We start from the raw sequence: 24118 nt of genomic DNA, 5'->3' as shown, positions 1-24118 counted from the left end.
ACTTCCGGCCCCAGAATGCCGCGCTGCGGCGCACTTCCGCCGCCCAGGCCCCGCCCCGTTCCCCGCCCCGCCGTGCCACGCCCAGCCGAGTGGTTCTACGGTTCTCCGACCGCTGCGCCTGCTGTCTCCGGGCGGGAGGGCGCGTTCGCGTGCACGGTGCGGGCAGCCCAGGTGGAGCCCCGATGCGCCTCCCGCTCGGCGCCCGGCTCAGCAGGACGCGGCGACGCCGGTGTCCGCCCCAGGAAAGAGAGACCAGGTGCCCCGTCGCGCCCGCAGCCCACCCGGCGCTCCGAGGGCACGCGCCTGCGAGGACGCCAGACTGCGACGGCGGGGCCCCTATGCAAAGAGCTCCCACGAATCAACAATAAAAAGTCGAGGGTCGGCCGGGCGCGGTGGCTCACGCCTGTAATCCCAGCACTTTGGAAGGCCGAGGCGGGCGGATCACAAGGTCAGGAGATCGAGACCACGGTGAAACCCCGTCTCTACTAAAAAAAATACAAAAAATTAGCCGGGCGCGGTTGTGGGCGCCTGTAGTCCCAGCTACTCGGGAGGCTGAGGCAGGAGAATGGCGTGAACCCGGGAGGCGGAGCTTGCAGTGAGCCGAGATCGCGCCACTGCACTCCAGCCTGGGCGACAGAGCGAGACTCCGTCTCAAAAAAAAAAAAAAAAAAAAAAGTCGAGGGTCCAGTAGGAAACGCGAGGGGCGGTGGGAACCGCACTGATGTCGCCAACTCGACAAAAGACGGGCGACCCGAGGGCCAGGCTGGCTTTGCCCGATCCGCGGAGATCGGGCCAGCGCCACGAACACCGCGCAGGGAGCTCCCCGTCCACGGCCCTCTGGACGCCGACGGTGGCTCTTCTGCGGCCCTTCCCGGGGACGCCGCACGGGGTGAAGGCCGTGGGGAGACCGGCGCCTTCCTCCCTGCTACCAGCCTGACACCGGGGCCCGCGGGCCTGGACAGCCAGACCCCACGACAGGGGCGCCCTGGGGCGCAGGCGCGGCTCCGCCAGCCCTGGCGCTGAAAGGGCGAGTGAGGGACGCGGGCGGAGTGGCCTCGGGGTCCCATGTGGCCTCTTGGTGCTGCGGGGCCGCGGGGCTCCCCGGAGGAGAGCAAGTTAGGGGGTCAAGGGGGCGGGGATGGCTTCCTGGGGGAGGAGGAGGGCGAGGCTTGTGAGGGCTTCCCAGAGGAGAGTGAGGCCTGGGAGGCTTCTCGGAGGAGGAGGAGGGGGAGGCCTGGGGGGCTTCCCGGCGAAGGAGGAGGGCAAGGCCTAGGGGGGGCTTCCCGAGGGAGGAGAATGGTGGGGCCTGGGGAGCTTCCCGGAGGAGCAGGAGGGCGAGGCCTGGGGGGCTTCCCGGAGGAGGAGGATGGCGGGCCCTGGGGGGCTTCCCGGAGGAGGAGGATGGCGGGGCCTGGGGGGCTTCTTGGAGGAGGATGAGGGTTGGGCCTTTAGGGGGCTTCTCGGAGGAGGCGGCGAACCCGGGGCGCGGCGCTGGAAGGATCCGCGTCCAACATCTAGTCCCCGAAGCCTCTCGGCAGGCGGGGCGGGCGGCGCCGAGAAACAGCGGCTGCGGGCGGGAGCGGCGGGACTGAGCGACGCGAGCGGGCCGCCACCGCCGAGCAGCCCTCCGGCAGTCTCCGCGTCGGTTCGCCAGCGCGTCCTCCGCGAATCGGCGGCGGGTCCGGCAGCCGAATGCAGCCCCGCAGCGAGCGCCCGGCCGGCAGGACGCAGAGCCCGGAGCACGGCAGCCCGGGGCCTGGGCCCGAGGCGCCGCCGCCGCCGCCACCGCCGCAGCCGCCGGCGTGAGTGGGCGGGGGTCGGGGCGCGGGGGGCGGCCTCGGGACCTGCCCGGCCCCCGCCCTCGCGTCCGTTCGCAGAAGGGGCGGGGGCCGCTCCCGAGGGCCCGGGGAGGTCGGGACCTGGGTGCGGAGCGGGGTCGGCCCGGAGTAGCGTCCCCACCGGCGCCCCGCGCTCCCAGGTCGCCGCTCCCGCTGCGGGCCCGAGGGCGGCTGGGAACGCGGAGGAGCTGAGCTCGTGGGGGCGCCGGGGAGCGGGGCCAGGCGCGGGGCTCTGACGACGCCCGGGGGAGCAGGGGCGCAGCGCAGGCCTGGACACGGCGCGCGCGGGGCGGGGGTCCTTGGCGGAGGTCAGGCGAGGGCTGCCGGCGCCCCCGTCGCACCAGGGGCTGGGTCCCCGCGGGCTGCCCGGGCACGGCCCAGAGTCTCCAGGGCAACCAGGGCGGGCGGGCAGCGCCAGCCGGGCGAAGCCTGACCCGCCCGCCCCCTGCAGCCCCGAGGCAGAGCGCACGCGGCCCCGGCAGGCTCGGCCCGCAGCCCCCATGGAGGGAGCCGTGCAGCTGCTGAGCCGCGAGGGCCACAGCGTGGCCCACAACTCCAAGCGGCACTACCACGACGCCTTCGTGGCCATGAGCCGCATGCGCCAGCGCGGCCTCCTGTGCGACATCGTCCTGCACGTGGCCGCCAAGGAGATCCGTGCACACAAAGTGGTGTTGGCCTCCTGCAGCCCGTACTTCCACGCCATGTTCACAAGCAAGTACCCGCCTGCGCGGCGCTGGGGACTCCGTGGGTCCCTCGGGTCAGCCCCTCTGACACGCTGTCCCCACAGATGAGATGAGTGAGAGCCGCCAGACCCACGTGACGCTGCACGACATCGACCCTCAGGCCTTGGACCAGCTGGTGCAGTTTGCGTACACGGCTGAGATCGTGGTGGGCGAGGGCAACGTGCAGGTGAGGCTGTCTCCCCTGGGGCCCGGTGAAGTCCTCGCAGCCAGATCCCGCTGCCCTCCACCTTGTGCCTCCCTCACCCGCATCTCGGTGCCCCGTAGACTCTGCTCCCAGCCGCCAGCCTCCTGCAGCTGAATGGCGTCCGAGACGCCTGCTGCAAGTTCCTGCTGAGTCAGCTCGACCCCTCCAACTGCCTGGGCATCCGGGGCTTTGCCGATGCGCACTCCTGCAGCGACCTGCTCAAGGCCGCCCACAGGTACGTGCTGCAGCACTTCGTGGACGTGGCCAAGACCGAAGAGTTTATGCTGCTGCCCCTGAAACAGGTAACAGCTGGTGGGCCCAGCCGGCGCCCTCCACCCCACCCGTTTTTGCTTTTGACTCCCGATCCCATTTTGTCCTGATGCAGCCCTGCTCACAATCCTTAGTGCCTGCTGTGCATCCCCAAGACCCTCCTGGATGGAGGCCCCCCAGGAGCCTGGTCTGTGGCTCCTGACTCTGCTCAGCCCCTCCCAGTATGAACACTCAGCCCCCACTCCCAACCCTCCTCCTAGGCATCTTCGGGGCTCCCTGGGCCCACAGGACCCTCCCCAGATCTCAGGTCTGAGGACCTCCACCCCCAGGTGCTGGAGCTGGTCTCTAGTGACAGCCTAAACGTGCCTTCGGAGGAGGAGGTCTACCGAGCAGTCCTGAGCTGGGTGAAACATGACGTGGACGCCCGCAGGCAGCATGTCCCACGGGTGAGGCCCCGCCCCGGGGGCTCCCATAGCATCCAGGAGGGCATGCAGGTGGCTGAGGGCCTGGTGCGCCCTGATCTTTCCCGAGTTCAGGGATTCCGTGGGGATGGTACCCACCCTGTCTGAAGAAAAACCCGTCACACAGGTGGTACAGGCGTCTGGGGGGTTGTCTCAGCCCTGGGGCCCAGTGTGCCCGAGGGTCCCGCCTGAGCGTAGTGTTCCCTGCGCCCCAGCTCATGAAGTGTGTGCGGCTGCCTCTACTGAGCCGCGACTTCCTGCTGGGCCACGTGGATGCCGAGAGCCTGGTGAGGCACCACCCTGACTGCAAGGACCTTCTCATCGAGGCCCTGAAGTTCCACCTGCTGCCCGAGCAGAGGGGCGTCCTGGGCACCAGCCGCACGCGGCCCCGGCGCTGTGAGGGGGCCGGGCCTGTGCTTTTTGCTGTGGGTATGGCTCCCCGCCCCTTTCCTTCCTGCCCTGTGCCTTCTGCCCCCCACCAGCACAAGCCCACCCCACCTGTGCCGGTCAGGTCCTGACCTGCCCCTCCGCCCCTCCGCCCCTCCATCCAGGGGCCTCTCCAGGAGCCCGGGGTGTGGCCCAGCAGTGGGATCCACTCACGAGTCCCGTCTCCACCTGCCCTCCTCAGGCGGTGGGAGCCTGTTTGCCATCCACGGAGACTGTGAGGCCTATGACACGCGCACCGACCGCTGGCACGTGGTGGCCTCCATGTCCACGCGCCGGGCCCGGGTGGGAGTGGCTGCGGTGGGGAACCGGCTGTATGCTGTGGGCGGGTAAGCCCGGAGGCTGGACTTGGGTCAGGTCTGGTGTGTGCCCCATGGGGACCGGCTGTATGCCGTGGGTGGGTAAGCCTGGAGGCTGGACTGGGGTCGGGTCTGGCGCATGCCCGCCAGGCCAGTCTTGACCTGCAGTGGGTTAATTCTGCTAGCTATGACGGGACCTCAGACCTGGCTACCGTGGAGTCCTACGATCCCGTGACTAACACGTGGCAGCCGGAGGTGTCCATGGGCACGAGGCGAAGCTGCCTGGGTGTGGCCGCCTTGCACGGACTCCTGTACTCGGCTGGCGGCTATGACGGGGCCTCCTGCCTGAACAGGTAGTAATTGGGGTTGGGGCCCCAGTGGCTTTGTAGGGTCCACCTCGCAAGAGGCGAGTTTGTGTCACCATCATGGAGGTCGTATCTGACGGGGTGTTAAAGGGGGTGATCTGCGAGGCCGCTTCACCCCAGGCCACGGCCACATTGGGCCTGAACTGGCTTTGCTGCCCCAGTCCCCTTTCCTCTCTGGGATCCCTACCTCCGGTCCAGAGGCTGGGCCCAGGTGGGTGTACGCCCAGGCTTTTCCAGGCAGCCAGGGGCCTGTGCCCACCAGCGGGTCCTGGCTGGTAGGACTTTGTGGTCTGAGTCTCTGTGACTCCTAGGGTAAGATTTCGGCCGTTCTGCTGGGGAGGGCAGGTCCTGGGGCCGGGACGCCTTTCTGTCTCTATTGAGCTGTGGCGGTCCTGGTGCCCACAGTGCCGAACGCTACGACCCCCTGACCGGAACGTGGACATCCGTCGCTGCCATGAGCACCCGGAGGCGCTATGTGCGAGTGGCCACGCTTGGTGGGTGATGGGGCCTGCCTGGGGGGGGGTCCCACCTTCCCCCACCCTGGAGACCCCACTGCCAGCAGGAGTGCCACGGGCATGTTGACTTTCCACAGATGGGAACCTGTATGCCGTGGGCGGCTACGACAGCTCCTCACACCTGGCCACTGTGGAGAAGTATGAGCCCCAGGTGCATAGTGCACCCCTCCTGGCCACCCCCTCCTGTGCGCTGCGGGGCCCTCCCCTCTCTGGTCACCCACATCCCACCCATTCCTGACACCCCACGCTGGAGTTGGGGTTGCGGCAGGGGAGGGATGCCTGTGGCGGGTCTGCCTCCAGCCCACACCCTTGCCCCCAGGTGAACGCTTGGTCGTCCGTGGCGTCCATGCTAAGCCGACGCAGCTCAGCAGGTGTGGCCGTGCTGGAGGGTGCCCTGTACGTGGCAGGGGGCAACGACGGGACCAGCTGCCTCAACTCGGTAGAGAGATACAGTCCCAAGGCCGGAGCCTGGGAGAGCGTGGCGCCAATGAACATCCGCAGGTCCGCAGTGGGGCTGCGCTGTGGGGAGGGGTTTCCCCACTTCAGGGGGCATGTCCCGCCCCCACTGCTTCTCGTGGCGCGGCCCCTCCCCCCGCACCCCTTCCTGCAGCCAGGGGCTCACCCCGCCTGCCCCCCAGGAGCACGCACGACCTGGTGGCCATGGATGGATGGCTGTACGCCGTGGGGGGTAACGATGGTAGCTCCAGCCTCAATTCCATCGAGAAGTACAACCCGAGGACCAACAAGTGGGTGGCCGCGTCCTGCATGTTCACACGGCGTAGCAGTGTGGGTGTGGCGGTGCTGGAGCTGCTCAACTTCCCGCCGCCGTCCTCGCCCACGCTGTCCGTGTCCTCCACCAGCCTCTGACCCCCCCACCCCCAGAGGCCTGCAGCCTCCCACATGCCTTAAGGGGGCCGTGGCCCCCACCAGGGACATCTTGCATCTTCTGTTCACGTCTCTGCGTCCATTCCTTCGTGTCTATATTTAGTTGTTTATTTATTTAGTTATTTATCTTATTTATTGAGGGGTGAGCAGTGCTGCGGCCGCCCGTCCTCCCCTCCACTGCCTGCATGGCGGGCAGCCGGGAGTGACCAGGTCGGGGCCTCGCTGCCCCAGGGCCATTGCCTGCTCAGACCCTGCAGGCCGCGGAGCCAGAGGCCCTGGGGCTTTCCAAGCAGCTGCAGACCCCAGCTCGAATTTTGTACACGGCGGGGTCCCGGGAAGGGTGGGGAGCAGGTGTCCTTCCTGTCATCGTCTGCTTTGTGCCGTCTTCCCTGGATCTTGTAGTGGGTGCACACGTGTGCACTCGGGCCCCACACAGCAATACAATCCCAACTTGAACAATAAACACATTTCTGGGGCTTCCCAGGCTGAGCATCTCTCTGGCTTGTGGGGCAGCTGCGCAACTTTGGGTCCTATCTGGGGGTCCAGGGTGAGGGGCGTGGGCGGGTGGCCTGAGATGCTGCACCGGTGTCTGGGGGCTACAAGGCAGAGCTGTGCATCCAGGGAGGGTGGGGGCCATGGAGTCTCTCCCACTGTAGGTGGGGTTTGCCTGAGCTGGGTCCTGAGGCTGAGGTCCCCGCCACGTCTTGGGCTCTGGGGGTGCGGCGGGGGAGGACAGCACTGCCCCTGCGTATGCTGACTGTCCTGGCCGCCTAGGTGGCACGTGGCCTTCCAGAGTCCCCTTAAGCCTTGAGGACCCTGATGGGTCTGGTGAGGGAGCCCAGGCAGGAGGGGAGGCTGGGGTGGCTCTGGGCACTGTCTCCTACGCTGGAATTCCTGCCTCAGCCCTCCCTGCAGTCACCGGTGACTCAGGCCGGCCAGGGTTTAGATGGAAACAGGATGTGTGTGCACATTGTTGGGGGGGTGCTGGAAGGTGGCCCCGATTTCACAAAGCCTGAGCACAGGCAAGTGGGGTGCCCCTTGCACACTGGAGGCCTTGTCTGGGCCAGAGGGGAGATCGCCCCAAGGCTGGCCCCTCGGTGTGGAGGGCCCAGGGCAGAGACCTGGATGGCTCAGGTAGGGGCGAGGCCTCTTCCAGAATGGCTCCACCCCCGCCCAGCCCTGGGTGACGGGCGGGACGTCCCAGAGCCCCGCCTGCCTGTGGGAGGCGGGGGCAGGAGGCTGTGGACAGGGACCCAGACTTGCCGACCTGCACGACTCTGGCCATGGGGAACAGCCACTGTGTCCCTCAGGCCCCCAGGAGGCTCCGGGCCTCCTTCTCCAGAAAGCCCTCATTGAAGGGAAACAGGTGAGCGGGGTGTGGGTGTGGCCACCTGGGCACGGGGCTCCCCCACCCGCTCCGGGGCCACGAGCTCCCTTGCCTTGTCCCCAGAGAGGACGGCGCACGGATGCCGGCTGGCCTGCTGGGCCCCGAGGCTGCTGGAAGCGGGGACGCCGCCGCCAACAAGCTCTTCCACTACATCCCGGGCACGGTGAGCGCGGCGCACGCGGTGGCTGGGGTCTGGGAGCGTGGCTCTGCCCGCGCGTGTGTGCCGCGTGTCCTTGCAGTTCAGGGTCTTCCCCTCGGCCCGGGGGGATTCAGACCCCCTTAGGTGAGGAGCGGATGCTGACTGCCCCGCCCTGGGGAGCTCATCGGGCCGAAAGTCTGAGCGGAGAGCGAAACCGCGACGCAGGACTGAGTCAGTCGGGAGCGAGCTGGGCGGGGCGGGCCGCGGGCGGGGCCTCCCGGGACCTCCTCCCGCAGGGGACCGGCGCACGCGTCTCTGTCGCTGCAGTGGGGCTGGGGTCGTGCTGGTCGTGTCACTTGACAGTAAGGGGCTTCAGGTGCGCAGTGAGCCAGCCGGCCACCTACCCGCGGCCTGTTTCTGACGGGGTGTCCCGCAGGAAGCTGCTGCTGGGTACCGCCGCCCTGTCCACAGCAACCCCTCTGTGCACGCAGGGCCTCCTCCCAGCCTGCCAAGGCCACGCAGCAAGGAGGCATCTCCCGAGCACACACTAGGCCACCTCTCCGTCGTGGAAGGAGCAGAAGAACCCCCATGCCCATCCCCCCGCCCAGGCCCCCGTAGGACTAAGGGTCTTCACAGGGTAGATGCCCAGCCCCTTTCAGATGTGCCTGGTGCTGGGTTGAGGGAACAGGAGGAGGAACCCCCACGGCACCCCTGTCAGGCAGGCTGGATGCTATGTGCAGGCCCTAGGAGCGTCTGGGGGAGAGGACCCCTGCCCTGCACTCCTAGGTCCAGCAGCTGGCGTGGCCGTGCAGACCCCGTTGCCAACATGCCCCCGCCAGGCAGGAGGCTCGTGCCATACCCTCTCCTGACCTGCAGAGTTTCAGGGTTCCCTGCAGACAACAGGTGCTGGTTTTGGAAACCACACTGCCTCAGAGGAGTGGGCAGGCAGAGGGGGCCAGGCTGGCCTAGGGGTGGGGTCCCTTTGGCTGCATCTCAGACGCTACTCTCTCTGTCCAGGCCCAGGACATGCAGTGGGACCCTGGTAGGGCCCTATGAGGTGTGGTGGGTGGCCCTAGTGGTCCTCCCTTGCCAGGACATGGTAGCCAGAGAGGGAACCCGCTGAGCCTCAGGAAATGGGGCTGGGGGAGGAGCTCGGGGCCAGTCCTGGAGCCAGTGCTCCTCTGCCCTGTGCCTGGGCTCTGCACCCAGTGCTGTGAGCTGGCTCTGCCGGCTCCAGGCTGAGTCCTCCCTGGGGCCCCGAGGCTGAGCTGGGCTGCAGGGCTAGCTGTGTGGCCCTTCCTGGTCTGTGGCCTATTTTTCATAGGTGCCTACCCGGCATCAGTTCCCACGCTGGGTGTGGGTACAGGAGGCCCCACCCAGAGGCGGGAGGCCGGGAAAGCCTATGCGTCTGTCTGTTCACATTCCTGGGCCTGCTCAGGGGCAGCTAAGCTTGGCCAGGACACAGCAGCACTGCTGGTAGCCCTTGCCAGCTCCTAGAGGGAACAGGACACCTTCCCACTTGCCCCTGAGCCTGTGGATCACAGAGCTCTCCAGCCCCAGGTTCACACCCGTCCCCTTTCTGATCTCTAGCCTGGTGATCAAAGCCTGCATTTGTAGAGGACTGTGCCAGGATTGGCTAAGTGTGGCATGGATGTGGATTCCTCTCCCCTCTCAGCACATGCAGTGATACCCACAGCACATCCCAGGCCCTGCCTTAGGCTCTGGGGACACAGAACTGAACGGAATAGACAACCCCTGTTCTCACGGTGCTCCCACTCCCAGACGATGGGGCAAATAAATAGAAGATCCAGTGAGAAGGGTGGGGTTGGTGCTAAGGAGAAAAACAGCGGGGATGGGTGCAGAGGATCAGGGAAGGCTGGAATTTTAGAGGGGCTTTCAGAAAAGGACCTCTTGGAGCAGGTGATGTCTGAGCAAAGCTGCAAAGCGGGTAAGGAAGGGGGTGGGGACTGAGCGGTCCCCAAAGCGGGAAGAGCACATGCAGTGGCCGGAGAGCGGGGGTCTGACCCCTCGGGGCACTGCCAGGACCCGGCTGTCACCTAAGCAAGTGGCCAGCACACACTCAGGGGATCGACCCCGGAAATCTCCTCACATCTTTCAGGCTGGGGGCTGGAAATGGGCGGCGCTGAGAACATTGACACTGAGGAAATTGACAAACGTTACAAATCAGGGCATTGGTGTGTTTCTGTGTCTGTTTTTTGTAGAACCAGGTGTTAAACGTTTACCAGCCAATACTGGAGACGTGGGAGGGTTTTGAGTGTTACCCAGACACCCCCAAATTCTTCTAACAAGTCTTCAGAGGTTGAATAACCAAAGACATGTTACACAGCTTAGGAAATAATGAAGATAGGATTTAATCCACTGAGTTCAAATCTCACCATCTCTACCACTAGACCAGGCAGCTCTGTGTGGGGAAGTGTGTCTGTGTGTGTGTGTGTATGCACGCACATGAGTGTGTGCACAAGTGTGTATGTGTATGTGTGCATGTGTATGCACATGTGTATATGTGCGTGTGTGTGCACGTATTTGTGCACTGTGTATGTGTGCATGCATGTGTGTATGCATGTGTGTATATGCATGTGCACACGTGTGTGCACACGTGTATGTGTATACGTGTGTTGGTGTATTGGTATGTGGATGTGTATGCATGTATGCACGTGTGTGCATGTGTGTGCAAGTGTACGTGTGCATGTGTGTATGTATGCATATGCGTGCATGTGTGTACACATGTGTATCGGTGTGCATGTGTGTATGTGTGCGCATGTGTACATGTGTTTGTGTGCAGTGCATGCATGTGTGTGTACATGTGTATATGTGTGCGCACATGTGTATATGTGCACGTGACACGTGTATGTGTATACATGTGTGTTTTGGTGTATGTCTGTGTGTGGACATGTATGCATCTGTGTGTATGTGTGCAAGTGCATATGTGTGCACGTGTGTATCCATGCATATGCGTGAATGTGTGTGTACGTGTGTGTACATGTGTGTATGCATCTGTATGTGTCTGTATTGTGTGGCATGTGTGTGTCTATGTGTACGTGTACGCATATGTGCGTGTATGCACGTGTATGTGTGTGTGTGCATATATGGATACATGCATGTTGCCTGTATGTGCACGTATCGGGGGTGTGTACATATACGTGTATGGAAACGTGCATGTGTGTATATATGTATGCACGTGTGTGTGTAAGTTCTGCCATGACTGTTTTCCTGTGGAGAGGCTGAGTGTGCAGGTTCTATGCCTGGGGGAGGCTGTTCTTCACATATATGTTGGGTGGCTGTGCACAGGCAGACCATGCCTATAGTCCTGTAGCTGTGTGGATGCCAGCGGAGGGGGTGGGGGGCCCAGGCAAGGCCCCTCCCCTGAGCACCGCTCCTCCTAGGACATCCTGGACCTGCAGAACCAACGAGAAAACCTGGAGCAGCCGTTCCTGAGTGTGTTCAAGAAGGCGCGGCGGAGGGTGCCTGTGAGGAACCTGGGAAAGGTCGTACATTACGCCAAGGTCCAGCTGCGGTTCCAGCACAGCCAGGTGGGGGCCGGGCTGGGCCGGGGGGAGCACGCTGCGGGTGCAGCATCCCCACCAGCCTGGGGCTCCCCAGACCCTGCACTGACGACCCTGCTGCCCGCGCAGGACGTCAGCGACTGCTACCTGGAGCTGTTCCCCGCCCACCTGTACTTCCAGGCCCACGGCTCGGAAGGACTCACCTTTCAGGTGAGGCAGTGGGCGGCGGGGGTGGGGCCATGGCCACCCTTCCCTCCGTGGATCCCTGAAGCTCCTACCCTGTGCCTGGCAGGGGCTGTTACCACTGACGGAGCTGAGCGTCTGCCTGCTGGAGGGGTCCCGAGAGCACGCCTTCCAGATCACAGGTGTTTGGGATGCTCCCCGGGCCCCCAGAGGCACTCGTGACCCAGGACTTGGAGAGGGGCCTGCCCTGTGGGCTGTGGGGCATGTGTGTGTATGTGTGTGCCCTCTCTGCCCCGCCCGCAGGCCCGCTGCCCGCACCCCTCCTGGTGCTCTGCCCCAGCCGGGCCGAGCTGGACCGCTGGCTTTACCACCTGGAGAAGCAGACGGCCCTCCTTGGGGGGCTTCAACACTGCCACTCGGCACCGCCACAGGTCAGTGCCAGGGACCCCACGCCCCTCCCCACCCAGATCCTCGCAGCCTGCTCTGACCTCCTCCTCACAGGGGTCCTGTGGAGACGAGCTCCCCTGGACTCTGCAACGCCGCCTAAGCCGGCTGCGGACGGCGTCAGGGCACGAACCAGGCGGCAGCGCTGTCTGTGCCTCGAGGGTCAAGCTGCAGCACCTGCCCGCACAGGTGGGTGGGAGGTGCATGGGGCTGTAGGGGGACAGGAGGGGTGCCGGGTGCTGGGCAGGGCAGGGACTGGCCCTGGGTGCACAGCAGCTCAGCCCCCGCATCGTTTGACGCCCCCCACTCAGGAGCAGTGGGACCGGCTCTTGGTCCTGTACCCGACGTCCCTGGCCATTTTCTCTGAGGAGCTGGACGGGCTTTGCTTCAAGGTGGGCCCCTCCCCACTGTGGGCCCGCCCCAGGGAGGCACCTGTTTGGGGGTGGAAGGGGGCGGCCGTGCAGGAGGAACCTGTATTTCGGGGCCTGTTGAGACAGAGCGCGAGGCCCGCAGTCCTGGTCAGTCTGGTCTCCCCGTGACGTGGAGGAGCCCCTGCCCGCCCTGAGCTTCTCACCCTGAGGTTCTTGACCGTCACCCTGGGGCAGGCAGCACGGGGCTGAGAGCCCCTCCCGGGGACTCCCTCGTGTGTGCCTGCCCGTGAGGGGTGTGTGTGCACACGTGTGTGTGCCTGTGTCCCCCAGGGTGGGCACCGGGAAGGGGGTGTGCACTCATGGTAAACTTCAATCACTGAGGAACAAACACAGGGCCCTCCCTGTGGTTCCCCCGGCCCAACTTCCTCTCTGGGGACCCCAGGAGGCCAGTCCTGTGGCTTTGTGTGTCTGCCCCTAGCCAGCGAAGGTCCCCCCGCCAGGGCTAGCAGTGGCCCCAGGACATATGGGACCCACTGGCCTCCCTCAGGGCGGTGGCCTCGGTGCCCAGCTCTCCAAGTACCCAGCCAAGCTCTGGAGGGCACGAGGGTGGGATGAAGCCAGGCGGGGCCCCGGGGCTGCCCCCACAAAGGCCTGGCCCTCAGTCTCCGCCCCCACAGGGGGAGCTCCCACTCCGTGCGGTCCACATCAACCTGGAGGAGAAGGAGAAGCAGATCCACTCCTTCCTGATCGAAGGTGGGGCCCTGACCCCAGTTCTGCCTCCTGCCTGGCCAGGCCATGGTGGGGCGGGAGCCTGGGGGACACCCGGCTCTTTAGTGGGGGTGCTGAGGGGTACACCCCACCCTGCCAGCCCCTCACAGCATCTGTGTGCCAGGCCCCCTCATCAACACCATCCGCGTGGTGTGCGCCAGCTATGAGGACTACAGCCACTGGCTGCTGTGCCTTCGTGCCGTCACCCACAGGGCGGGGGCCCCGCCGCTGCCTGGCGCCGAGAGCTTCCCAGGGCTGCAGGTGAGGCATCAGCAGGCCCCACAGCCCAGGTGCTGGGCAGTGGTAAAAATGGGGCAGCAGACCGGGCATGGTGGCTCACGCCTGTAATCCCAGCACTTTAGGAGGCTGAGGCAGGTGGATCATTTGAGGTCAGGAGTTCGAGATCAGCCTGGCCAACTTGGAGAAACCCATCTCTATTAAAAATACAAAAAAAATTGGACTGGCGCAGTGGCTCAAGCCTGTAATCCCAGCACTTTGGGAGGCCGAGGCGGGCGGATCACGAGGTCAGGAGATCAAGACCATCCTGGCTAACACGGTGAAACCCCGTCTCTACTAAAAAATACAAAAAACTAGCTGGGCGAGGTGGCAGGCGCCTGTAGTCCCAGCTACTCAGAGGCTGAGGCGGCAGAGTGGCGTGAACCCGGGAGGCGGAGCTTGCAGTGAGCCGAGATCTCGCCACTGCACTCCCGCCTGGGTGACACAGAGAGACTCCGTCTCAAAACAAACAAACAAACAAAAAATTAGCCAGGCGTGGTGATGCACCCCTGTAATCCCAGCTACTCAGGAGGCTGAGGCATGAGAATCGCTTGACCCGGGAGGCAGAGGTTGCAGTGAGCTGAGATTGTGCCACTGCACTTCGGCCTGGGAGACAGAACAAGACTCCGTCCCAAAAAGAAAAAAGCGGGGGCAGCAGGGTAGGTCCAGGCAGGGGCAGGTGGGGAGGGGGTCCAGCCCTCATTCACCCCCACTCGCTGCCCACCCAGGTTACGGGCAGCGGCCGAGGCTCACTGTCCTCAGGCGGACGGACCAGCTGGGACTCGGGGTGCCTGGCGCCCCCCTCCACACGCACCAGCCACTCCTTGCCTGAGTCCTCAGTGCCATCCACTGTGGGCTGCTCCTCCCAGCACGCACCGGTGAGTGCTTACAGGGTGGCAGACGAAAGTGGGACAGAAGACTGTCGGGTACGTGTGTGTTGGGGACCCTGGTTCGTCAGGGGAACTCAGACTGGAGGGAGCCCCTTGCAGCCTCAGAGAGTTACACAGGAGAGGGGCCAAGGGGCTCTCTGTGGAAGGTGTGTGGTCCCCACAGGACCAGGCCAACTCTGACCGCACCAGCATTGGCCGACGGAGGACTGAGCTGAGACGTAACAGCAGCCGGTCACCCAGGAGCAAGGCCCGGGCAGAGGGCCGCGGCCCTGCCACCCCACTGCACCTGGACCTGACCCAGGTGGGCCCAGCACACCCACCCGGCCCTGGCCTGGTTCCCACCATTCCGCACCACTGGCCTCTGTCTCTGGGCCTGGTTGTCCTGGCGTCACCCGGGGTGTCTTGCACTGGCCTGTCTCTGGGCCTGGTTGTCCTGGCGTCACCCGGGGTGTCTTGCACTGGCCTGTCTCTGGGCCTGGTTGTCCTGGCGTCACCCGGGGTGTCTTGCACTGGCCTGTCTCTGGGCCTGGTTGTCCTGGCGTCGCCCGGGGTGTCTTGCACTGGCCTCTGTCTCTGGGCCTGGTTGTCCTGGCGTCACCCGGGGTGTCTTGCACTGGCCTCTGTCTCTGGGCCTGGTTGTCCTGGCGTCACCCGGGGTGTCTTGCACTGGCCTGTCTCTGGGCCTGGTTGTCCTGGCGTCACCCGGGGTGTCTTGCACTGGCCTCTGTCTCTGGGCCTGGTTGTCCTGGCGTCACCCGGGGTGTCTTGCACTGGCCTGTCTCTGGGCCTGGTTGTCCTGGCGTCACCCGGGGTGTCTTGCACTGGCCTCTGTCTCTGGGCCTGGTTGTCCTGGCGTCACCCGGGGTGTCTTGCACTGGCCTGTCTCTGGGCCTGGTTGTCCTGGCGTCACCCGGGGTGTCTTGCACTGGCCTGTCTCTGGGCCTGGTTGTCCTGGCGTCACCCGGGGTGTCTTGCACTGGCCTCTGTCTCTGGGCCTGGTTGTCCTGGCGTCACCCGGGGTGTCTTGCACTGGCCTGTCTCTGGGCCTGGTTGTCCTGGCGTCACCCGGGGTGTCTTGCACAGAGAAGGGGTGGCCTAGGCTGCTTCTGGCCGAGAAGCCCATCTCTCCCACCTCTGCCCTGCAGCTGAACAGGCTGAGCCTGGAGAACAGCCCAGACGCCCCTGACCACGCTTCGGAAACTTCACACTCACCCCTCTATGCCGACCCCTACACGCCCCCCGCCACCTCCCACCGCAGGGTCACCGATGTCCGGGGCCTGGAGGAGGTCAGGCCCCTGCTGGGCGACAGAAAGGGCGGGAGGTGCCTGCAGCCTGAGGTTGGGGAGGTCTAGACCGTGCCTCTCGGCCTGGGGTCTGGGGCTGCCCCGAGCCCGAGGTCTGTTCAGGCTCTGATGGGAGGTTGAGGTTCTGGGGGTCCCTGGATGCCACTGAGGCCCCAGCCCAGGCTCTCCTGGCAGTTCCTCAGTGCTATGCAGAGCTCACCTGGACCTGTGCCCTTGAGCCCACTCCCCTTGGTACCTGTGTCTGTGCCTGCCTCTGACCCCGGCTCCAGCTCCTCCGGCCCCTCGGGCCCCCACTTGCTCTCCAAGAAGGGAGTCATGCAGTCCAGAGCCTCTCAGAGACACCGGGGCTCAGCCAAGGACGGGGAGCCGCAGCCCCCAGACTCCCCTCAGCTTGTGAGTAGCAGTCCTCACGCCAGTGTGCCCTGCGCTCTGGGGTGCTGGGGGCGCTGGTGTGGGGCCTCCTGGGACTCTGAGGGAGCAGGGAGGGAAACAGGAGGACGGGGGCAGATGGAGACCGGGGAGGCCAGCAGGGAGGTGGGGAGACGGGACTTGGGGGGGAGAGCAGGGGGACGTGGGTGATGCCAACCCGGGGGATGGGGATCTGCACATCGACCGGCCGTCTCCAAGCTCCCTGCCTGGGGCTGTACCTGGCTCTCACACTGGCAGTTTGGGCTTCCCAGGTCTCCTCTGCCAGGGAAGGTTTGCCTGAACCCCGGCTGCCTCTGACAGGTGAGTGAGGGTCCTGCCTCCTGGGGTGAGTGCCTGTTGCCTCCCACAGGCTGACACATCTCTGCCTTCCCTCATAGATGGCTGGTCCTCCAGGAGGAGCCAGGGCCCCGGCTACGACCACCTCTGGGACGAGACTTTGTCTTCCTCCCACCGGAAGTGCCCCCAGCTTGGAGGGCCTGAGGCCAGTGCGGGTCTGGTGCAGTGGATCTGATGGCCACGGTGAGGCCGGCTCTCAGGACCACCCTCACCAAGCTCCAGGGTACCCGCCCCTCTAACCCACTTCAAATTACAAGTCAGGGTCTGAACCCAGTGTGATGGGGGGTCTCCGGGGCCCTGAGTTCAGAGCCTGTCCTCGGCTCCTGCTCCTCAGTGCCAGCAGCTGGGGCAGGGAGGGGATGCCCTGGCTGGCGAGGTGGGTCACAGGTCAGGGAGGTCCTGGCCATCCACAGGGTCGGCCCTCAGCTCAGCTCGCCAGGAGTCAGGGGGGAGACTCACTGGGAGTGGGAGGGCGGCATGGGCGTGAAGGTCGGAGGAAAGAGAAAGGTCAGCAGGGTCAGAGTATGTGAGGTCAGAGGGCATGAGGGTCACAGGTCAGCAAGGTGTGAGGAGCACTGGCCAGGGTGTCCCAAGGAGGAGGGCGGGTGGGTCCTTGCATGGCCTGGGCATGCGCCATAGGGCAGCACGGGAGATGCTGACACCACCGGACGAGAAAGAACAAAAAGAGAAAAGAGAGAGAGAAGAGAAGAGAAGGAAAGAGAGAGAGAGAACGAGGAAAAGAAGAAAGAAAAAGAAAAGAAAGAATTTTATTGGTGCTGCGTACACGTGTTCTCCGCTCAGCAGCCAGGATCTCCCACAGTCTTGAGGACCCTGCACACACTGCCTTGGCAGGACCCCCACCCGGGGACCCCCACCTGGCACCCAGCCAGGCAGCCCCCTTCCTCTGCCACCTTCGGCCCCTCACCGACCTTCCCAACTCGTCTCTGACTCCCCTTGGCCGTGGGCCCCCAGCTGCCCCACAGGAGCCGCCAGGACAACCCCAGGAGCCCAGCCCTCCGTCTGATGCCGCCAAATTCTCCCTCTGCACCTGCACCCAGGGCTTCCCAGGGAGGGGCTCGCAGCTCTGCCACAGACCCCCACCCTGCAGGGGCCGCCGGGCTGCCTTCACTGTCTCAGGCCAGAGCTCAGAGAGGCCTTGGCCACAGTCCCTTGAGGATCAAGAGTGATGGGCCTTGGAGCCCTTGGCAGCCCGGCCCACCTGTGAGGAGGCTGCCCTGTGTCCTCGCCCCTCCGTTTGCCCAGAGCTCCAACCAGAGCCTCTCGCTGCTCAGACCCCTCCAGGGTCCAAGTCCTGTCCTGCCACTCAGCCCCCACTGCATCCCGGAAGAAATGCAGGGTGCGGTTAAATGTGATTTCAGATAAACAACAAATAACTTCTTAGTAAAATGACCTCCCCACTATTGCATGTCTGAAATTAACCAAATGCCCTGTGTTCTCATCTGTGAATCTGGCCACCCTCCTATCCAGCCACCTGCCTCCCTCCACCCACCCAGACTTTAGCACCTTCCCTCCCAGGCGTGGGGAGTGGCCATGGCCACTGGCTGGATCCTCAGGTGAGTCCGAGGGAGCAGCACCAGGACACGCCCCCCGCCTGGACACCGTAGAAGACAGGGGTCAGAGGGCTCGGGCAAGGGTAGCACCTCGTCCCGTCCTGGGTGCCTGTGGTCATCTCCTCATCCCGCATCTCCCTGGCCCGGGCCTGGCTCCTAGGAGCTGGGGCTGTGGCGCTCTTGCCCCACCTGCCGGCGGAAGTAGCGGATGGCAGAGATGGTGCCGATGTTGGCCAGCAAGACTGCAAGAGAAGCACAGGGTCTCCTGAGGGCCAGCTTGGCTGTGACCACCGTCTGCCCGCAAGACCCAGCCCTCAAAGGGCGGGCTAGGCCGGTGCGGCCAGGGCCGTGGCTCAGCCTAGGAGGAGCAGGTCAGGGGAGAGCCCTGGGGCCCCCATGCACCCCTCGTCCTGCCAGTGCCCCTCGGTCTGGCTTCTAGCCACAGCTCCCTCTGCCCCCAGCACCCGAACCTGTTTTCCAAGCGTCTGGGGTGTGCAGATCTGACGTCCTCACAGCCCAGGTGGCAAGGGCTACAAACACCAGGCACATGTCATTCTGGCTGAAGGCAAATGACGGGACAGGCCCCCGGAGCTCCGCTAGGAGAGAAGCTCACCGTCAGCCCCATGGCTGCACTTAGAGACGGCCCCGCACATGCCCGCCCGGAACTCCCTGCACCGCCCCAACCCCGGGAACTGCCTCCCCCCCAGTCCTGGGAACCACCTCCCCCCCAATCCTGGGAACCGCCTCCCCCCACAACCCCGGGAACCGCCTCCCCCCACCCCAACCCTGGGAACCGCCTCCCCCCACCCCAACCCCGGGAACCACCTCCCCACTAATCCCGGGAACCGCCTCCCCCCAACCCCGGGAACCGCCTCCCCCCACCCCAACCCTGGGAACCACTTCCCCCCTCCAGTCCCGGGAACCACCTCCCCCCAAATCCCGGGAACCGCCTCCCCCCCAACCCCGGGAACCGCCTCCCCCCACAACCCCGGGAACCGCCTCCCCCCACCCCAACCCTGGGAACCACTTCCCCCCCCAGTCCCGGGAACCACCTCCCCCCCAATCCCGGGAACCGCCTCCCCCCAATCCTGGGAACCGCCTTCCCCCCAATCCCGGGAACCACCTCCCCCCCAATCCCGGGAACCACCTCCCCCCCCCAATCCCAGGAACCACCTCCCCCCCAATCCCGGGAACCACCTCCCCCCCCAATCCCGGGAACCACCTCCCCCCCCAATCCCGGGAACCGCCTCCCCCCCCAATCCTGGGAACCGCCTCCCCCCCAGTCCCGGGAACCACCTCCCCCCAACCCCAGAAACCCCCTGCTCCCTCCAACCCAGGGAACCGTCTGCCTTGCACATGCCCACCCCAGGGACCGCCTCCCCCCCCAACCCCAGGAACCGCCTCCCCCCCAACCCCGGGAACCGCCTGCCCCCAATCCCGTGAACCACTTCCCCCCCCATCCCGGGAACCACCTCCCCCCCAATCCCGGGAACCACTTCCCCCCCCAATCCCAGGAACCACTTCCCCCCCCAATCCCGGGAACCGCCTCCCCCCAACCCCAGAAACCCCCTGCTCCCTCCAACCCAGGGAACCGTCTGCCTTGCACATGCCCACCCCAGGGACCACCTCCCCAACCCCAACCCCGGGAACCACCTCCCCCCCAACCCCGGGAACCGCCTCCCCCCCCAACCCCGGGAACCACCTCCCCCCCAACCCCGGGAACCACCTCCCCCCCAACCCCGGGAACCACCTCCCCCCCAACCCCGGGAACCGCCTGCCCCCAATCCCGGGAACCGCCTGCCCCCAATCCCGGGAACCGCCTCCCCCCCCCAACCCCGGGAACCGCCTCCCCCCAATCCCGGGAACCACCTCCCCCCCCAACCCCGGGACCCGCCTCCCCCCAACCCCGGGAACCGCCTGCCCCGCACACGCCCGCCCTGGGAACCGCCTGTCCCAGACACGTCCACCCTGGGACATGTCTGTCGTAAGAGACATTTGTCCTGGACACGTCTTCCCGGGAACTGCCTGCCCCGGGGGCCGCCTGCCCCGGAAACCGCCTGCCCTGGACGTGTCTGTCGGAGTCACATCTGCCCCGTGCTTCCTCTGCCTGAGACTTGGGTGACCTGGTTGAGTTGGGCCAGTCTGGGGGGACTGCCTGTGGAGCCCCCGTTTTCTGGTCTGTGAAGCATCTCCCAGAGGAGATGAGTGTGAGATGTCGCCTCGCAGATGCCTGACCCTGAAGGCAGCGAGGCCGGGGCGGGAACAACACAGGGCAACAGCCAGTGCAGAGCCAGCCCCCTGAACAGCCCGGGCGCCTGGCCTGGGCCACCCCGTCTGGACTGTGTCCTGGGGTGACTGGGGGCTGGTCCCCCACGCTCCCCTGCCAGGGGATGACCTGAGCCCTGCCTGCCCCTCCCCAGTGGTCCCCTCCTTGGCCAAGCTCCCTGGACAGTGTTTGCCTGGGACCTACCTGGACGGGGATCCGAGAGCACGTACCTGCCCGCCTAAGAGCCAGGTGGAGCCGCTCTACTGTGGCTGGCTTGAGGGGGGTCCCCGGCCCCGCACCCTGGAAGGCCGACCTGGGAGGCTCCGGGGCCTGCAGCTGGGGCAGGACAGCCGGCCCTAGCACGCCCTCAAGCCTGTCGTCCCCGAAGAAGTGTTCATAGACCTCAGGGATGGAGATGGGCACAGGGTCTCCAGGTACAGGGGCTGGTACAGGATCAGCTCTTGGGAGTGGCGCCGGGGACCCCCGCTGCCTCGGCCTCTGGGCTCCAGCGTCTTGGAAGAAGAATTCGCACATGTCCGGCCACTGGATGTCTGCCAGATCCTGACCGGCTGCTGCCACCTCAGCATCCTCGTCCTCCTCGATGGTGTCACAGAAGAAGAACTCGTAGGCCTCCGGGAGGGTCACGGCAAAGCTGCGCCCGGGCCGGGCCCTCATCACGGCAGAGGGAGGGGGGCGAGGCAGGTGCTTGAGGATCCGAGGCTGGTGGGGCCGGGGACCGACAGCCACAGCATCCCAGGCTCCGGGTCCCCCGTGGCCCCCAGTTGCTGTCCGGGGGGCTGAGGGCCTGGCTGTGGCCGATGGGGCCAGGCCTGAGGCCTCTCCTGGGCCTGGCTTGTTGGGGCCGGGCCCAGCCACAGAGAAGCGCACTTTCTTCTTCTTGGGGACTTGGGTGAGACCCAGTGCGGGCTCCCCAGAGCGGTATCCAGGGGCCCCGGCTGAGGGCGCAGACACAACCGCTTCCGTCTCCACATCAGGCCCAGCTCTGCGGGTGGGAGACCAGGCGGGGCCAGCGGCGTCAGCTGTGGGAACAGGGGTAGACACAAGCCCGCTGGACTCGGTCACCCTCGGCACAGCCTCTGAGACAGGTGGAGATGAAGCCACCTGTAGCTTAGCCACTGGGCCTGCTGTCGGCAAGGCCATGTCCAGGCCATGCTCGGAGGCAGGTGTGGACACAGCCGTGTCCGTGTCAGGTTGCAGCTTGGAGACGGGTGTAGACAGGGCCACACTGGACTGAGGCTCAGAAGTCAGTGTGGACACAGCCGTGTCAGGTTGCGGCTCGGAGGCAGGTGTGGACATAGCCAGGTCTGACTTAGCCCATGAGACACCTGGGTGGGCTTCCTGGACAGGTGTGGACCCCGTGTGCAGCTCAGCTCGGGGAGGGGCTCTGATCTGGTCTGTGCCTTGCTCAGTCACAGGGACGGGTGTAGATAGGCCCAAATCTGGCCCTGGCTCAGGAGCTCCTGTAGGGCCTGGCCCCAGCTCCTCCTGCCTGGCTTTGGCCGTCAGCTTTGCCGTCTCAGGACTGGCCGCGGGGAGCAGCGGGGAGCCCGTCCGGGCAGAGGTAGAGGCCCCTGCGTGCCCACCCCCCTTGGCACCCACAGCTCGCCTCTTCTTCCGGCTGGGGCTCCGTGGTGGGCCTCCAGGGCTATCGGGGGGCCTCTGGGAGCCAGTGCTGTGGCCAGGGGACTCGGGACTCCGAGGGGGCTCACCAGGGGGCCGTGGGGCAGGGCCCTGCAGAAGCCTCTGCATCTGGTCTCCAGAAGACGCCGGACCAGGGTGGGATGAGCACTGGCCGGGAGGGCTGGCGCCGGGGCCGAGGGACGGTGGAGCCTCTGCCCGTGTGGACGTGCTGGGTGTCTGCTGACCGGTCCCCAGGGCCAAGACAGGCTCACACAGAGACCTGCTGACCAGCTGCTGTGTGGCCACGTCCTCCCCCTCGCAGCCCCGCCAGCTCCGCCCTCCTGCAGCTGGCTGCCCAGTTGGGAGAGGCGGGGGCCTGGGGGGACTGCTGCCACTGCTGTCCCCTTGGTCAATGTCACTGGACAAGGGCTCGTCCCCAGAGGCCAGGCCAGCCTGCAGGAGGCCACACTCATCGGCAGTGGCTGAGAACTCAGCCCAGTCCTGGTCACTCAGCTGGACGCTGTACTGGAAATTTTCCATGTGGGGTCAGCAGAGGCACTGGAGGGTAGCAGAATGGGTCCAGTGGGGTCTTCGTGGGTTCAGGCCCCAGGCACTACACTGCACATGCGGCTCCTGCCGCACGAGACCCGGGGGTTCCACCGCCTCGGGGCTCCATCTGGGCCCTGAAAGGAAGAGAACATCTCGAGGGGAGGGTCGCGCTTCCTTCAAACGTAGTGGTGATGATTTCCAAGTTGGAAGATCCCCAGCTCCCATGACCCTAATTCCCAATGCACCCCAAATGATAGCTGTGTGATGATTACATCACATCGTGTGTTACGTTTCTAGAATCTAGGATGATTTTCTACCAGTGAAGTTATAAAACCAGCCGCCCTCAGGGTCGAACGCTCAGTTTCCCATCACACCTTAGCTGGGGCGGCCTCACTTCCTCCACCTTCTGCCAGAGCTGTCTTTACATGGCAAAGCACCTTTCAGGGTCCACCCAATGGGACCAGTGCGCTCGGGAGGCGGGCGGCCCTGGCCCATCCTAGGGCGCCCCAGCTGGCAGCCGGCCACAGAAGAGGTTTGCAGGGCCCAGCAGGTGCCCAGCTCTCGGTGATGACCTTCCGATCGCATTGGCTGGGCCAGGCTATTCTCTGAGCTCCAGGTGGTGCTCACCAGAGCTGGCCCCGGTCAGCAGGGAGAGCCTGGGCAGGAGGAGGTGCAGGGTGCAATGGGTCTCTTGACCCAGCAACCACCTCGGGCCGTCCTCGAGGTCTGCAGCACAACCCAGGCCTGCCTGGCTGCTCAGGGTGCCTTCCTTTGCCCCATCTCAGAGAAGCAAGGAGAGCCTAGCCAGCTGTCGGGTCTACCCCTACTGACCTCGGCCTCAGGTCAGCCCCTCTGGACCCAGGGGGTAGGAAGTCCCTTTGGCAGGGACAGAGTCCTGAGACGGAGGCCAGGGATGGTGGCTTCCCGCCCACTGACCTTCGCCCTCCTCTCTGGTCTCTGGAGAAACCTCTGTGGGGGTTGTTGCCATTGGGACCCCTTGGGTCAGGAGCAAGCAGCTGACCTTGTCCTACCTGGGTCCCGGCGGCCAAGCTGGGGGTCTGAGCTGCCCATCCCAGGGCGGCATGGTGCTAGGCTGGCTGCACAGGCTCCACCCCCGTGCCAAAAATACCGCGTCCCTGTGGTCACACGTGACTTGTGCCAGCCATCAGGGTCCAGGCCACAAATAGATGGCATTTGAGGGCCCTCCAGCTACAGTACGTGAGAACGACTTCCTGGCACGGGGCCGGGCCGAGGTGAGGTCAGACACAGGCCGGAGGACGCTGACCTGCAGGCAGCTCCGTTCCCGTGCTTCCGCCACCCACAGTGAAACCTCAGACCTGCCCTCCCTGCCACCCCTGGAATGTTCCTGGCCTGCTTTTGAGATGGCCTCTGTGTCCTGGCCAGGGCTTGTGCCTCCCTGTCCTGACCTCCGGGGCTCATGTGAAGGCTCATGTGTAGCCACACAGCCAGGGAGCGTCAGGGTCAGGTGTCCCCGCGCCCAGCTCTGCTCAGCTGCACCCTCCAGGCTGTCCTGACCTTGGGGTTCACGGTGCCCATTCCCAGGCCGGTTCCGAGCCAGGGGACAAGAAGACAGGGCAAGAGATCCGACAATAAACATCCAATCTAACAGGCAGATGAGCTCAGCTCCGACGGCAGCTCTCCCGAGAAGGAAGTAGGGAGAGGGGTGGCTGGGGGGGCCAGGGATCTCTCTAAGGAGGGGTTTGGACCCGGAAGTTCTTGGGAGTCCAGGGCACAGGACTAGGAGACTGGGGCCTGCACTGTGAGGGGTGGCAGCGAGAGCTGGGCGTGCGGAAAGTGCCGCCTGGTGCCACACGATGCTTTTCCAGACAGTAGCTACCACAAGGCCGCAGGACACGGCGTCCCGCCACCCAGGGCCAGCCTGACCTGAGCTTTCACAAGTGGAATCGCACCCTGCATCCCCTTCTGCGTCTGCGTCCTCGGGTCCACGCTGCGCTCGGGAGACAGCTGCCGTGCGGACGAGGCCGTCCTGCGTGAATGCCGCACGCGGCTGTGCC

The 24118-nt window shown here is 65.3% G+C and overlaps 3 protein-coding genes across 13 annotated transcripts; 2 read left to right on the top strand and 1 right to left on the bottom strand.

Moving 5' to 3' along the window:
* Positions 1-1351: 1351 nt before the first annotated feature.
* Positions 1352-6496, top strand: KLHL17 (kelch like family member 17). 5 transcript variants are annotated; one of them, XR_013410085.1, is made up of 12 exons: positions 1618-1802; positions 2290-2549; positions 2626-2747; positions 2846-3067; positions 3365-3481; positions 3712-3925; positions 4125-4269; positions 4425-4592; positions 5010-5098; positions 5197-5257; positions 5439-5620; positions 5758-6496. XR_013410085.1 is itself a non-coding variant. In XM_015147813.3 (12 exons), exons 1-12 carry the CDS (start codon positions 1693-1695, stop codon positions 5984-5986), a joined length of 1932 nt encoding a protein of 643 aa, XP_015003299.1. In that variant the 5' UTR covers positions 1618-1692; the 3' UTR covers positions 5987-6496. The 5 variants fall into 5 exon arrangements, 3 of the variants coding, with proteins under 3 accessions (XP_077837146.1, XP_015003299.1, XP_015001819.2); XR_013410083.1 differs by having other exon boundaries at positions 3296-3481; XM_015147813.3 differs by having other exon boundaries at positions 5197-5270.
* Positions 6497-7209: 713 nt separating this feature from the next.
* PLEKHN1 (pleckstrin homology domain containing N1) lies at positions 7210-17476 on the top strand. 5 transcript variants are annotated; one of them, XM_077981055.1, is made up of 16 exons: positions 7210-7370; positions 7455-7554; positions 10935-11081; positions 11184-11264; positions 11347-11419; positions 11541-11668; positions 11757-11870; positions 11993-12073; positions 12730-12805; positions 12945-13081; positions 13825-13974; positions 14150-14287; positions 15132-15272; positions 15465-15683; positions 15971-16019; positions 16097-17476. In XM_077981055.1, the coding sequence occupies exons 1-16, from the start codon at positions 7288-7290 to the stop codon at positions 16228-16230; spliced, it is 1851 nt and encodes a 616-aa protein (XP_077837181.1). In that variant the 5' UTR covers positions 7210-7287; the 3' UTR covers positions 16231-17476. The 5 variants fall into 5 exon arrangements, with proteins under 5 accessions (XP_077837181.1, XP_028697498.2, XP_077837165.1 ...); XM_028841665.2 differs by having other exon boundaries at positions 11739-11870; XM_077981039.1 differs by having other exon boundaries at positions 11739-11870; positions 13825-14022.
* On the bottom strand, positions 16803-23440 carry PERM1 (PPARGC1 and ESRR induced regulator, muscle 1). Of its 3 annotated transcripts, none has more exons than XM_015148764.3 (4): positions 23114-23440; positions 20123-22216; positions 18097-18222; positions 16803-17868 (listed from the first exon to the last, which is right to left on the bottom strand). In XM_015148764.3, the coding sequence occupies exons 2-4, from the start codon at positions 22071-22073 to the stop codon at positions 17783-17785; spliced, it is 2163 nt and encodes a 720-aa protein (XP_015004250.3). In that variant the 5' UTR covers positions 22074-22216; positions 23114-23440; the 3' UTR covers positions 16803-17782. The 3 variants fall into 3 exon arrangements, with proteins under 3 accessions (XP_015004250.3, XP_015004817.3, XP_015005305.3); XM_015149331.3 differs by having other exon boundaries at positions 23104-23218; XM_015149819.3 differs by having other exon boundaries at positions 23019-23209.
* Between the last annotated feature and the right edge of the window lie 678 nt (positions 23441-24118).

This window comes from Macaca mulatta, chromosome 1, assembly GCF_049350105.2.
Source record: "Macaca mulatta isolate MMU2019108-1 chromosome 1, T2T-MMU8v2.0, whole genome shotgun sequence".
Classification (NCBI taxonomy): domain Eukaryota; kingdom Metazoa; phylum Chordata; class Mammalia; order Primates; family Cercopithecidae; genus Macaca; species Macaca mulatta.
Note: the sequence above shows the minus strand (reverse complement) of the source record. Positions and strands in the feature narration are given on the sequence as shown.

Excerpts from the sequence above, each read along its gene's own strand:
- KLHL17 (XM_015146333.3), top strand. The coding sequence starts at position 1,693 with ATGCAGCCCCGCAGCGAGCGCCCGGCCGGCAGGACGCAGAGCCCGGAG. Across the intron at positions 1,803-2,289 it reads CCACCGCCGCAGCCGCCGGC|CCCCGAGGCAGAGCGCACGC; the intron begins GTGAGTGGGCGG and ends CGCCCCCTGCAG. Across the intron at positions 4,593-5,009 it reads GGGGCCTCCTGCCTGAACAG|TGCCGAACGCTACGACCCCC; the intron begins GTAGTAATTGGG and ends TGGTGCCCACAG.
- PLEKHN1 (XM_077981039.1), top strand. The coding sequence starts at position 7,288 with ATGGGGAACAGCCACTGTGTCCCTCAGGCCCCCAGGAGGCTCCGGGCC. Across the intron at positions 14,288-15,131 it reads TGCACCTGGACCTGACCCAG|CTGAACAGGCTGAGCCTGGA; the intron begins GTGGGCCCAGCA and ends TCTGCCCTGCAG. Across the intron at positions 15,273-15,464 it reads ATGTCCGGGGCCTGGAGGAG|TTCCTCAGTGCTATGCAGAG; the intron begins GTCAGGCCCCTG and ends CTCTCCTGGCAG.
- PERM1 (XM_015148764.3), bottom strand. The coding sequence starts at position 22,073 with ATGGAAAATTTCCAGTACAGCGTCCAGCTGAGTGACCAGGACTGGGCT. Across the intron at positions 18,223-20,122 it reads CCTGGCTCTTAGGCGGGCAG|CGGAGCTCCGGGGGCCTGTC; the intron begins GTACGTGCTCTC and ends CTTCTCTCCTAG. Across the intron at positions 17,869-18,096 it reads CCCAGACGCTTGGAAAACAG|TCTTGCTGGCCAACATCGGC; the intron begins GTTCGGGTGCTG and ends CTTCTCTTGCAG.